The 15,222-nt window shown below is 44.2% G+C and overlaps 1 protein-coding gene across 1 annotated transcript in view; it reads left to right on the plus strand.

The window, feature by feature from the left end:
• ERCC5 (ERCC excision repair 5, endonuclease) overlaps positions 1-15,222 on the plus strand; it is a 123,130-nt gene that overhangs the window by 57,134 nt on the left and 50,774 nt on the right. Inside the window, exon 8 of the mRNA XM_075336688.1 lies at positions 11,538-11,745. Within this exon, the coding sequence (XP_075192803.1) occupies positions 11,538-11,745 (208 nt within the window). The remainder of the gene's footprint in view (positions 1-11,537; positions 11,746-15,222) is intronic.

The following is a 15,222-nucleotide window of genomic DNA, read 5'->3' on the forward strand; positions in this document are numbered from 1 at the left end:
AGAGATGATGTGAACAAGCGTCCTCTGGCATGGCAGGCCCCACATGACATGACATAACCCATTCCTGGCCCCTCCCCCACCAACCCCCACTTCCTCTCCTCCCAAAAAAAGTTCATTCATTCATTATCTTGGTATCATCTCACAAACGGCTCAGATAAGAGTCCAGACCGTTTTAAGGGAAAGCGGGTAAGGGTATATACTACATCACCATTCACAAGTTATCACTGGGTTGCTTCACCTATTACGACCTGTTGACCTCTGGGATTTCAGTGACATTGTTCGGTTGTCCCCCTCTCGATCTCCTCTTCTCTCTACAGTTTTTGCCGTTTGCAATATTTTTTCAATGACTCTTTCGGAGTCCCTTGCCGAGTTATAGACAATGTTGACACCATCTTTTTGAAAAATCCTCAGTAATGCTGGGTACTGAAGTGTGAAGCTCTTCATAGCTTGATGCAGAGACACACATATTTTGCTGAAAGATCTTCTTCGCTTGGCCACATCTGCAGAATAATCCTCGAACAGAAGAAGTTTCATTCCTCTTATGATCAATGGTTGGGTTCTCTTTCTGTAGGCCCTTTATTATGTCAAACTTGTCGTTTTAGTCCAAAAATTTCATGATCACTTGGCGTGGTCTTGTCTGATCACCAGATTTTTGGGCATGGGAGCGCAGATCTGGGCCCACCCTGTGAGCCCTTTCGACTCTACAGTCCTTATTAATTCCCAGAGCCGCCGAGAGAGCTCTTTCACATAAACGCTGAAGTTCGGCTACGGGAACCGCTTGAGATAGCCCCACCATTCTCAGGTTGCTCCACCTGGACCTATTCTCGAGATCTTCAACCTTGTCCTCGAGGCGTTTCGTTTCTGCGACCGTTTCCTCTAACTGTGAGGACAGTTGCTTGTTATCTTCCAGGGATGGGAGATAAACTGTGGAAAAAGAAGCACAATCTGGTCTTACCCCTGTAGCAAGGGGGATGATGAAGAGGGGTGGTATTACTCACCTATAGGGGTTGTGAAAGTCACAACTCCTATAACAGCATGTAAGTTACTCCAAGCCACGGCAGCGGTCCCCAAAATGGCAGATAACAGAGAGTAGTAGAATAGGGTGTCCAAGCCGCGCCAATGACTAGCCGATCATGAAGATTGTAGATTAATGTTGCTTTTATTCAATGCACAGCAACGCGTTTCGGGAGACACAGCTCCCTTCCTCAGGACAGACTGGCAAGAAACATCAAATCTGCTTTACAAGGAATCCTTACAGCATTATATACCTCACTGATGACGTCATGATCCACCCCTTTTTAGAAAAAATCGGCGGGAATCCATACATTGAAAAAACCAAATGACATAGTATGTTATATTCACCAATTCTTGTAATAAAACATTTTACAATCTCTTATATCTGTCTCAAGGACTAAAATTCATATTTTTATAAAAGTAACATTAATCTACAATCTTCATGATCGGCTAGTCATTGGCACGGCTTGGACACCCTATTCTACTACTTTTATCTTCTTCCAGGGATGACACTCTCTGTTCCAACTCATCTATCTGTCCTTTATGTTTGTTTAATTGCCCCTGAAAGCTGTGGAGGGCATTCTGGATAGCTTTTTCTATGGTTTTCTGGATCTCTGGCATGATAATTAGCTGTAACCTCTGTTGCCATTGTTTTAAAGTCTACCGTTTGCATGTGCGTGTCAGCTTCTTTGTTGCTGTCATTAGAGTGTTCGGCAGATTCACTCATAAAGGCATTGTGAAGCGGTTGAGATATATCAACAGAGACTTGTTCTTCCAGGGGGCTCAGTGCCATTTCTTCCTCCCCTTCGCTGGTGGCCCTGTCTCTTACGTGGGAGGAATCCATTTTTTGTGCACTACGTAGGAGGTACCGCTCCATAAATCACAGGTCTGTAAGTTGCAAAAGCGCTGTCCCTTTACCGAGGGGAGACAATAAATTGTAGTGTGAGGGTCTAAGTATATGAGTGGCTTACTGTCAGCTCCTTCAGAAGCCAGCAATCAGTTTACAAGATGCAGTTCTGTATGATGGCCACTAGAGGGAGGCAGTATCCTGCAGATGGTTCTGTGTGAGATGCACTATATTGTTTCACCCACTAGATGTCTCACTTCCTTCTTCCCGGGGATCCAGCAGTCTGGCAGTTTTCAAAGAGAGGGGGAAAAAAAATGGAGTTTTCCCGCACTGCTATCATCAGAGGCCGCTCGCTGACACCCGGTGCCTTTGATAGGCCAACAGCCTTTACCGTCACTGCTGTGTGCCGTATGCTGACGACAGTGCGGGGCACATAGCAGGGACATTTGATGACCCAAAGGCCAACAGCCATTTTAGTGAACCTAATACGCGCTCGTCTTCTGATAAAACCATTTGAACGACTGCTGTTACCTGTGGCGGGCCCCTTTTTATATCCAACACGTGTGGCCCAACTGGGGATCCACGGCTGTCCTACCTGGCCAGTCAGATCCTGATTGTGAGGGCCCCTGCCCTCCCCTCTGAGCCCCAGTGCAGCTGCATCGGCTATATGTCTACCACTGATTTTTATCTATAAATAGAGCAACTGTGGTAAAGTGATTTTAACATAATCATAAATTAGAAATTAACTAAAAGTGCATAGTACACTAGTAGTAATTGAACATATTATATTAATAGTAACTTTTAAAGGGACTCTGTCACCTGATTTGGGGACTATAACCAGCGGCCATCACAACTGAGCTGTTATATACAGCATTCCAGAATGCTGTATATAAAAGCCCCCTCTCTGTAGAATGTAAAAATCACTTTTATAATACTCACCTAAGGGGCTGTCCGATCCTGTGTGTGTCGCTACTCTCTAGTTCGGTGCCTCCTCTCTGCTGCGATCGCTGTCCTCCTTCGACCCAGCCCAATATGGATGATTTGTCCTAAGTCATCCACACAAGCTGACATTGTGGTCCTGCACAGGTGCGCTTTGATCTGCCCTTAGGGCAGTTCAAAGTACTGTATTGCGCAGGCGCAAGGAAAAGTGAAAGACCGCCCGCGCATGCACACTACAAAGGGCAGGGAACGTGGATTTAAAGTGCCACTCCAGCAGTTATAAAATATCTGTTTTTTCTTTAGTTACTTCTAGTACACTTTTCTTACTAATTATCTACCTACACACAGTTCAAAAGTCCGTAGCATTAATGCATTAATCATGAAGGAACTGCTGACATACTGGAGCCCCATAAGACTAAGCATTTTTGTGCTTCAGAAGGAACCCAGTGCCAACTGCATCTGCATATGGTCTCATGATGGGTCTGAAGAACTCATCCCAGTACATAATGAAAGTCAAGGTACCTCTCTACGGTCCTCCAAAGAAATGCCTCCCCACACTTGCTGTCCCACTGCCAAACCGGTCATTTTGGAGGATGTTGCCGGCAGCAGAAGATTCTCAAAGGCGTCTCCAGACTCTGTCATGTCTGTTACGTGTGTTCAGTGTAAACCTGCTCTTATCCATGAAGATCACAGAGCAACAATGTAAAATCTGCCAATCTTGTTGTTCTCTGGCAAATGCCAGTCGCCCTCCATAGTGTTGGGCTGTAAGCACAACACCCACTTGTGGACAGAGCCCTCAAATCCACCCCCATGCATTCTGTTTCTAACAGGTTGAGCAGGCAAATGGATATTAGTGGCTTGCTGGAGGTAATTTTCCATGCTCTGGTACTGCTCTTCCTGTTACTCCTTGCATAAAGGAGGATGTAGCGGTCCTGCTGCTGGGTTGTGGTCCTCCTACGGTCTCCTCCATGTCTCATGGTATAATGGCCTGTCTCCTGGTATTTGCTCCAGGATCTGGACACTGTGATGACCAACTCCCTTTCCTTCTTGCCACACCTCGCATTGATGTGCCATCCTGGATGAACTGTACCACCTGAGGTTGTAAACACTGCTACATGCTTCCTCTAGGCATGAAAGCAATGATGCAAAAGTGACCAAAAAGGATGAGAACAGAGAAATGGTCTGTGGTGACCACCAGAAGAACCACCCTTCATAGGGGGTGTCTTGCTAATTACTTATCATTTCTACCTGTTTTTTTGTTCCATTTACACAGCAGGAAACATTGATTCACAATAGCTGGACAGGTTGATTTCACAGAAGTGTGCTTGACTTAGGCCAAGTTCACATTTCCGTTGTTTTGCATCAGTCACAATCTGTCGCCTTGAGGAATTACGGTATCAATGCAAAATATTTTGCAGGAATCCTGTCTTTCCCCATAGACTTCTATTAGTGATGGATTGCGACTGATGATGCTGCATTGCATCCGCTGCGTCGCGGTCAGTCGTTTTTTAACTGACTGCCGGGCGGGAGCAATGCAGCCTGTAACGTTTTTTGAGCAGCGCAATCCGTAGGATTTTGCTGCGCATGCTATCTCTGGCTCCCTGCCCCCGTAACCAGGATACACATAGGGTAACCAAGCAATGCACTTTGGTTAGTTACCCGATATTTACAGTGGTTACGTGTGCAGGGAGCCAGCGCTAAGCGGTGTATGCTGGTAACCAAGATAAATATCGGGTAACCAAGCACAAAGTGTTTTGCTTTTACCCGATATTTACCCTGGCTGTGCACAGAACCCGACACTTCCCCGCTCGGCTCCGCCCCCTCCCGCACTCAGCATGACACTCGCCTGTCCCCAGCCCTGCAGTCCCCGCGGCACTGACGTCCTCAGTGCCATGGCCTCGCTCGGCTCCACCCACCCCGAACTCCGCCACCTTGCGCTCCTCCCCCCCCCCCCGCACACAACGGAGTCCGACAAAGAAAATTCTGTTCTTTGTCATCCGTTGTACAGCGCATCAGTCACATGCGTCAGGCAACGCATGTGACTGATGCAAAACAACGGAAATGTGAACTTAGCCTTAGTTACATTGTGTTGTTTTAGTGTTCTCTATATTTTTTTGAGACTTTTAATTAAAAGTATATATTAATGACTTTTTTTTATTTCCCACTTCCACCTCCCATGAAGTACTCGTGTTTTTTTTTTGTTTTTTTTTTAACAATATATTTTATAGTTCACAAAATGCAGCTAATGAAAAAAATATGATCCCACAGAGCAGCTCTGAGGGAAGGATTAAAAAAATGGCTCTTGGAAGATGGAGATAAAAGAATGAAGTGTGAGGAGGCGAATCAGCTGGTCATGCTGTTGTATTAGAAAATATTTTTTTTTTTGTGTCCAAAATTGTATGGTTTAATTTTCTAGTATTTGTTAGTTAACCAATATCTGGACACACAGATTTTATAAGTTTTGTATTTTCACTTGACCACAACCAAACGACAAACTTCTTCTTTTCTCTGTTTAATTGTTATGTGATCCTGAGTGATGTGCAGTCATGGCCAAACGTTTTGAGAATGACACCAAAATTATATTTTCACATGATCTGTTGCCCTCTGGTTTTTAATTGTTTGTCTGATGTTTACATCACATACAGAAATATAATTGCAATCATATTATGAGTACCAAAAGGTTATATTGACAGTTAGAATGAGTTAATGCAGCAAGTCAATATTTGCAGTGTTGACCCTTCTTCTTCAGGACCTCTGCAATTCTCCCTGGTATGCTCTCAATCAACTACTGGACCAAATCCTGACTGATAGCTGTCCATTCTTGCATAAGCAATGCTTGCATTTTGCCAGAATTTGTTGGTTTTTGTTTGTCCACCCGTCTCTTGATTGCCCACAAGTTCTCAATGGGATTAAGATCTGCGGAGTTTCTAGGCCATGGACCCAAAATCTCTGTTTTGTTCCATGAGCCATTTAGTGATCACCTTTGCTTTATGGCAAGGTGCTCCATCATGCTGGAAAAGGCATTGTTGGGCGCCAAACTGCTCTTGGACAGTTGGGAGAAGTTGCTCTTGGAGGACATCCTGGTACCATTCTTTATTCATGGCTGTGTTTTTAGGCAAGACTGTGAGTGAGCCGATTCCCTTGGCTGAGAAGCAACCCCACACACGAATCGTTTCAGGATGCTTAACAGTTGGCATGAGACAAGACTGGTGGTAGCGCTCACCTCTTCTTCTCCTAATGAGCTGTTTTCCAGATGTCCCAAACAATCGAAAAGGGGATTCATCTGAGAAAATGACTTTACCCCAGTCCTCAGCAGTCCACTCCCTGTACCTTTTGCAGAATATCAGTCGGTCCCTGATGTTTTTTCTGGAGAGAAGTGGCTTCTTTGCTGCCCTCCTTGAAACCAGGCCTTGCTCAAAGAGTCTCCGCCGCACAGTGTGTGCAGAAGCACTCACACCAGCCTGCTGCCATTGCTGAGCTAGCTCGGCAGTGCTGGTAGTCCAATTCCGCTGCTGAAACACTCTTAAGATATGGTCCTGGCGTTTGCTAGTCCTTCTTGGGCACCCAGGAGCCTTTTTGGCAACTATGGAAGCTCTCTCCTTGAAGTTCTTGATGATGCGATAGCTTGTTGACTGAGGTGCAATCTTTGTAGCTGCGATACTCTTCCCTGTTAGGCCATTTTTGTGCAGAGCAATGATGGCGGCACGTGTTTCTTTAGAGATAACCATGGTTAACTGAAGAGAAACAATGATACCAAGCACCAGCCTCATTTGAAAGTGTCCAGTGGTGTCATTCTTTCTTAATCATGACTGATCGCCAGCCCTGTCCTCATCAACACCCACACCTGTGTTAATGGAACAAACACTAAAACAATGTTAGCTGCTCCTTTTAAGGCAGGAATGCAATGATGTTGAAATGTGTTTTGGGGGTTAAAGTTCATTTTCTTAGCCAATATTGACTTTGCAAGTAATTGCTGTTAAGCTGATCACTCTTTATGACATTCTGGAGTATATGCAAATTGCCATTAGAAAAACTTAAGCAGCAGACTTTGTAAAAATTAATATTTGTAGCATTCTCAAAACTTTTGGCCATGACTGTAATTAAACATTTCACCTTTGCACCTCTGACTGCATTTGGCTTATGTATTTATAATGCGGCTGTACATGGGGATATGCACATCTTGCGTCTTATATCAGGTGTATCTGTACAGCTAGTTGTTTTTATTTAGTAGATAGACATTGAGAAGCTGGATGAAAATCAAAATGTCATCCTGTCTGTTCTGATAGATTGTTCCTTGATTCTCCTTGACCCAATTTTAGTTTATTTTTAGGAATCTAAAATTTGCTGTAGAACTGTATTGGCTTTTGGTAGCAGATCTTATGAAATGGAGAGCCTATTTAAATAAGATATTTCTATGTTTTCAGTAAGAATGTCCTTGAAAAAATACTATCCCTTTTTATCCTGGGAGACGTCAACATCCCTATGAACAGCCCCATCTGCATCCCAGCTTCTATCTGTTACCACCTCCCTTGGCTTCTCACAGCTTTCAAACTTGCTGAGACGCACAAAGACGGTAACACCCTTGACCTGGTCTTTGTCTGCCTCTGCTCAATCTCTCACTTTGATAACTAACCTCTTCCCCCTCTCTGACCACAATATCCTTTCCTTCACTCTCAAATACATCCATCCCATCACACTCCCACCTATCACACATTCAGAAAGCTACAGGGCATCAACCCACATAGACTTAAACTCTCTTCACTCATCATTGTCCCTTATCGCCTCTTTTTCCTGTCTTGATCTGGCTGTAAATCACTACAATAACGCTCTCAGAGGCACCCTGGACCAAGTAGAACCCCTCACTTTCAAAACCTTCAAGCACCAAGTAAAACAGTCATGGCTCACATTGCAAACACCAATTTTTTCCAGTGATGCGCTAGGAGTGCCAATTGCCTGTGGAGGAAAGTTCGCACACCAGAAAACCTTATCTGCTATAAATTTTATGTTAAGAACCTATAACTCTGCCATTCACTTCGCCAAACAAACCTACTTCACCACCCTGATCTCATCACTTTCCAACAATCCAAAAAAGCTCTTCGACACCTTTCACTTTCACTCAGTCCTAAAGTGCAGCCCCCTATCATAGACCTTTGTGCTGATGAACTGGCATCCTACTTGACAGAGAAAATAGAAAACATCCATCAGGAAATTTGCTCTCTGTCACCAAGAATCATGATTCCCATCCCTCCCCACATCTGTCTGGCTCACTCTCCACATTTGACCCAGTCACAGAAGCAGAAGTCTCCAAGCTCCTCTCTTCTTACACAACAAAAATAGCCTCTAAAGAGATAACAATATATGTCCCTGATAAATGTATAAGAAGCTACAACAAAAATTCAGGTCCACAAAAAAGTAATTCATAGAAAATTTATTTAAATATTGTGAAAAATACAAACAATTATTAATAATAATTTATTCATAAGCTACAGCTACTAAGGTACTAGAGGAAATATGTCGCACTACATAGTGGCAGACTAGGGATGCAAAATTTAAATGCACACAGATGTATTAACTAGCACACAATATCATGACTGCATAGTATATGGATACAAGGAGGACTGGCTCAAATTCATACAGCATTGAATCTAACCTTTAGATGTAACAGAAAATCACCCAGTCATCCTATTTAAACATTTATACAGATCACAATCTAAGTCCATATAGTAAATCAATCAAAAAAGAAGTGCATAGAATCGACATACAGATGTACTGTGCTGGCCTCACAGACCTTACAACTCACACTGGGAACATCATAGTAAGTGCATCCACATAAAACAACTTGATAACACATCTATTGCCAGTAAGCATATATGTGTATATATAATTACCTGAAGCCATGTGTGAATCAATAGCCGCAGCCCTAAGCGCCACTCCCACCTCGACGTGCGTTTCACCGCACTTCCGGTGGCATGAATGACTTATTTTGTGAATCTGAATTGTTGGTTGTAGGTCCTCTCTCTTCTTCTCGTACTACCACTTGCACTACTGACCCCTTTCCCTCACACCTACTTCAGTTTTTCTCTCCGGTCGTCACTAATCGCCTAACTAAAACTTTCAATCTCTCCTCTCATCTGGTATCTCCCCCTGCTCCTTCAAATACCTCTATCATTACTACATTATTAAAAAAAAAAAAAATAAAATAAATATATATATATATATATATATATATATATATATATATATATATATATATATATATATATATATATATATATATATATATATATATATATATATATATATATATATATATATATATATATATATATATTATAATATTTATTTTGACCCATCCTGCACAATTACAGACCAGTTTCCAATATCTCCTTCATCTTTAAACACTTGTAGCGCCAGGTCTACTCCTGCTTTACCAGTTACCTCTCTACTCACTCTCTTCTAGATCCATTACAGTCTGGCTTCCACCCCCTACATTTCAGAGAAGCTGCCCTCATCAAAGTGACCGGTGACCTTTTGACAGCAAAATGTAATGCTGACTACTCTCTGCTTATTCTTCTTGACCTCTCTGCAGCTTTTGACACTGTTGACCACCATCTCCTACTCGCTATGCTCCATTTAATATGCCTAAAGGACACCACTCTCTCCTGGTTCTCGTCTCTTTCTATCTTTCTGAGCGCTGTTTCAGCGTATCATTTGCTGGCTCCACATACTCTTCTCTTATTCTCACTGTTGGGTGTACTTCAAGGTTCAGTCCTTTTGGCCCTCTTGGCTGTTCTCTACACTGCCCCCAGTGTACAGACCATTAGGAAATTTGGCTTCCACTATGCATCTTTACTCTGATACATCATTTTAGACTTTATCCCCTGACCATATTCTCACTGTACTACTGAACACCAATGTCTGTCTGCAGTTTCAAACAGCATGTGTGCTCTGTCTAACCATTAACCTTTCAAAACACCCTCTTTCTACTTCCCTCTCTAAATCTGACATCTCCCTCTGTGTGCGGCATCATAACCCCTAGGGCACCAGGCTCGCTGTCTGGGTGTTATGCTTGACATCGATCTTTCCTTCACCTCCTATATACAATCTCTTGTCGCTTGCACCTAAAGAACAGCTCTAGAATCTGCTCCTTTCTCCCCATGGAAATAATAAAAACTCACTGTGGCCTTGATCCACTCCTGCCTTGATTACTGTAATTCTCTATTAATTGGCCTCTCCCTCACTAGACTTTCCCCTCTCCAGTCAATTTTTAGTCGAAAGTCGTTTGCTCCTGCTTTAACATCCACACTAATCCGTAACTCCCACTCCACTCCTCGGATTGCCGAGCTTCACCAATCTTCTGGAATGTTCTACCTCAAGAAACTACGATTTTGCAGAACTTGTACAGCCTCAGATGCTCCCTAAAACACATCTTTTTAGGGTGGCCTATCGCCTTGCCTAATCGAAGTCAATTCATATATGGCCCTCCAATATTTCTCATAACATAATTCTCCATCACACTCCACCTCACCCAAAAGCATCACAAAGATTGCTTGGTGACTGGCTCCTGCAGCCTTTCTCTATCCCCCATTTCTTTGAGATATCTGAACAGTCATTGTAAATAATCACTTGTACCTTGTAACCCCCCGCATCACCCCATTGTAGATTGTAAGCGCTTATGAGCAGGATTGTCTTTTGATTTTTCCTTTTTTAATTATTTTTGCTTTAATTATTGTATCTTTTAACTGTAACTTATGAATGTTTGTATATGAACCTCTGAATTTTAAAGCGCTGTGGAGTCTGTTGGCAGTATAGAAATAAAGATGATGATTATCCAGACTAACCCTCATCACTAGAGTGTGGTTTTCAAAGGGTTGATCGGGTTGTCAGGAGCACATTGCTCGCCTGCCTCCCGGCTTGTTGGTAGTGTTACAATCTTGAAGACTGGCAATTCAGACTTGTAGCATCTTTGTGCTGCCAAGTGAAACTGTGTGCTTTTTCCATTCAACTGGCAGATACAACCTTGCATCTTGAAGCAAGAGTGCAGGGACCCTGAGGTTGCCAAAATGTAGTCATCCAGTTGGTTTAATAGCAGTGCTCATATACTCTAGCATAGACTGCAGAGGTGGCCAGTAACTAAGGGTATGGGCCCACGATCCAGGAACACTACATTCTAGATGATCAGGGTTCTGGGCGCAACGGACTGTTGCTGTGCTTCCCCCCCCCCCCCCCTCCACTGAGAACACTCCTGTCTCTACAAGCATAAATGGACATGCTGCAGCTCAGAAAACCACACCGCATGTCAGTTCACGCTCCGACAAAAAGAAACGCAGTGGACATATGGGATTTCTATAAATCTTATCCACTGTGCTTGTACTGTACAACACAGCATTTTGGACTCTGCGAAAACACGCTGCATCCAGAATGCCGAAGACACTGCTCGTGGGAACGTACCCTAAAGCAATAAGCAGTAATCAAACAATTTTTAGCAAGAGGTTTTTGAGCACATCACAATTTTACCAATTCTACAGAATAAGACCACTCCTTTTTAGGGAAATAAATCCTAGAAGTAAATAATGAGGCCTAGTTTGGTGCAATGTTTGGATGCATCTTTAGTTCAGTTCAAAAATGCGTAATAATGAATATCATTTTTATCAGTAAGGTTTTGTCGAATTTGTTCTTCCGTCAGTCAGCAATCATGGATACGTCTTCATCTTTTGCCATGCTGCCTTCTTTTCAGGACTCCGGTGATTTCTCCCAGTATCAGCTGAAAGGATTGCTGAAAAAAAATAACTTGAACAGGTGCCTCGATGATGTGCGGAAAGAGATGAACCAGCAGTACACGGGGGAGGTCCGCGCGCAGTTTGAGACAGAAGGTGGATTTATGAAAGAGGTTGAAACACGGCGTCTGGTCTCGGAGGACACTTCTCATTATATTCTAATTAAAGGTATAAGTACACAGGGCAGCAAGTGCTTGATATGAACAGAGCCAGCTGTGCCACATCAGATGGTAGGAGGGGAAATTTTACGCGTTATTGCACAGACCTAATTAATATTGTAAACCATTATCTTTGTCTTCAACTTTCAAATAATCAACTTCTATTATTAATTTTCGCACTGTTGATAATTTTTTTTTTTTTTTTTTTTTTTTATGCTTTGCGTTTGATTTGTAGGGAACGTAATGTTTTTATTTTAGTATTTTCAAAATGTACAGTGAAGGAAATAATTATTTGATCCCTTGCTAATTTTGTTATTTTGCCACTGACAAAGACATGAACAGTCTAATTTTTAAGGGTAGGTTAATTTTTACAGTGAGAGAGAATATCCAAAATTAAAATCCAGAAAATCACATTATATAAATTTTATTTGCATTTTGCAGAGAGAAATAAGTATTTGATCCCATACCAATTAAGAGTTCTGACTCCTACAGACCACTTTGACGCTCCTAAACAACTTATTACCTGCATTAAAGACCGCTGTCTTAAATTCTCACCTACAAATTCAGGAGAAGGAGTTAATGCTTGAATGATTTTATTGAGTATAAAAAAATCACATAGAAAAGTGCAAAGTGCTTAACATGAGACAACATTTATAAATCACAGTAACAAACAGGAAGAAGAGGATTTGGGTAGTTTGATGTAAATCTCCTGGGGGATGCATGGGACTAAAGGCCCCGTCACACAACGAGATGGCTAACGAGATTGTTGCTGAGTCACAGTTTGTGACGTAGCAACGATCTCGCCAGCGATCTCGTTATGTGTGACACCTACCAGCGATCAGGCCCCTGCTGTGAGATCGCTTGTCGTAGCCGAATGGTCCGCACCATTTTCTTCAAAGGCAATGTCCTGCTGGGCAGGACGCATCGCTGTGTTTGACGCCTACCAACGACCTCCTAACACGGTCCCAATGTCCGCCGAGATCGTTATACAGGTCGCTCATCGTTACTGCGTCGTTGGTAAGGTCTGTGTGACCTTATCAGGTAGTATCGTTGTCGGGATCGCTGGTAAGTCGTTGTGTGTGTGTGACTGGACCAAAGAGCTTTAAGGATATCAGGTACAAGATCATAGATCTGGAATGGGCTACAAAACCATAAGTAAGACGCTGGGTGAGAATGAGACAACTGTTGGTCCAATAGTGAGAAAATGGAAGAAATACAAAATGAGTGTCAATTGACATCGATCTGGAGCTCCATGCAAAATATCACCTCGTGGGGTATCCAGGATCATGAGGAAGGTGAGAAATCAGCCTAAAACTACACTGGGGGAACTTAATAATGATCTCAAGGCAACTGGGACCACGGTCACCAAGAAAACCATTGGTAACACAGTCCCACTGCTCAAGAAGGCACATGTGCAGGCCCGTCTGAAGTTTGTCAATGAACAACTGGATGATTCTGAGAGTGGTTGGTAGAAGGTGCTGAGGTCAGATTAGACAAAAGTTGAGCTCTTTGGCATTAACTCCGCTTGCCGTGTTTGGAGGAATAGAGATGCTGCCTATGACTCAAAGAACACCGTCCCCACTGTCAAGCATGGAGGTGGAAACATTATGTTTTGGGAGTTTTTCTCTTCTGAGGGCACAGGGCTACTTCACCGCATCAATGGGACAATGGATGGAGTCATGTACTGGAAAATTCTGCGTGACAACCTCCTTCCCTCCGCCAGGACATTAAAAATGGATTGTGTCTGGGTCTTCCAACATGACCATGACCCAAAATATAGTCAAGGCAACAAAGGGGTGACTGAAAAAGCACAGTAAGGTCATGGAGTGGCCTAGCCAGTCTCCAGACCGTAATCCCATAGAAAATTAAAGGAGGGATCTGAAGCTCTGAGTTGCCAAGCGACAGCCTCAAAATCTTAATGATTTAGAGATGATCTGCAAAGAGGAGTGGACTAAAATTCCTCCTGACATGTGCGCAAACCTCATCATCAACTACAAAAAAAGTCTGACTGCTGTGCTTGCCAACAAGTGTTTTGCCACCAAGTTTTAAGTCCGGTTTGCCAGAGGGATCAAATACTTACTTATTTATTTCTCTTTGTATAAAATTATATAAATTTGCATTTCTTTGTCGCTCCATTGGGAGACCCAGACAATTGGGTGTATAGGCTATGCCTCCGGAGGCCGCACAAAGTATTACACTTAAAAGTGTTAAGCCCCTCCCCTTCTGCCTATACACCCCCCGTGCTCCCACGGGCTCCTCAGTTTTTTGCTTTGTGCGAAGGAGGTCAGACACGCACGCACAGCTCCACAGATTGGTCAGCAGCAGCTGCTGACCATGTCGGATGGAAGAAAAGTGGGCCCATATAGAGCCCCCAGCATGCTCCCTTCTCACCCCACTCTTGTCGGTGGTGTTGTAAGGTTGAGGTATCCATTGCGGGTACGGAGGCTGGAGCCCACATGCTGTTTTCCTTCCCCATCCCCCTCAGGGCTCTGGGTGAAGTGGGATCCTATCGGTCTCCAGGCACTGAGACCGTGCTTCATCCACAACTCCTGTGGAGCCTGCTGGATAGGAGCCGGGTATCGTTCAGGGACATGGCCCTGCTACTTGGAGGTACTCTGTATCCCTGTGGGGACAGCGCACAGCAACACTCCAGCTTTGCTGGGTGTGCTAGTGCACCGGGGACCACGGCGCTGACCGGGTTAATATGTGCCATTACACACTCAGCGTTGCTGAGTGTGTTTATGTATAGGGACTGCCGCACTGACCGCCACGGCCATGGAAACACTGCGGCGCGGCTGGGACTTGTAGTGCGCCGGGGACTTTCACGCCGGCCGCGCTTTTACGGCGGCCGCGTTTATTACTAGAGTCCCCGGCTTTTTGCGGCCTAGTTTCCTTTCCTCCCGCCCACAGCCCTGACAGGCAGGGGAAGGGCGGGACGCTGCACAGAACGAGCAGCACTGAGGGCTGGAGCATGCTTTGCATACTCCACCCCTCTCACTGTGCACAGTGCGGGCACCAGTTCCCGCTCTTTCGGGGTCACGCCCACGGCTCCCTCCTCTCCTCAGGACGCCGGCAGCCATTCCTGTCAGCTCCTCGGACGCTGCAGAGGGGGACAAAGTCTGGGAGACCCAGGCAGGGACTCTGGTGGCCTCACAACCGCTTTAGGCGGGTGGTAAGCAGCACCTGTGGTGCTAGCCCCATTGTGCAGTAGTGTAACATTATATGTTTATGGTATATATGTTTTACACTGTATGGTGCACAGTTGATTTCTGGCTATATACCCTATTGTGTTACTCAGGGAAGATAATAGCATGGCGCCCACGAAAGGCAGGGTTGCCAAAACACAGGCTTATTATGTTGCCTGCGCCGCATGTACGACCCCCCTACCGGCAGGTTCCACTGACCCTCATTGTGTGCACTGTTCGGCCCCTGTGGCTCTTACTCAGCCGGAGCCTCTGCTAAGAGGGACCCAGGGGGAGCCACCTGC

The sequence above is a fragment of the Anomaloglossus baeobatrachus genome, chromosome 2, assembly GCF_048569485.1.
Source record: "Anomaloglossus baeobatrachus isolate aAnoBae1 chromosome 2, aAnoBae1.hap1, whole genome shotgun sequence".
Taxonomy (NCBI): domain Eukaryota; kingdom Metazoa; phylum Chordata; class Amphibia; order Anura; family Aromobatidae; genus Anomaloglossus; species Anomaloglossus baeobatrachus.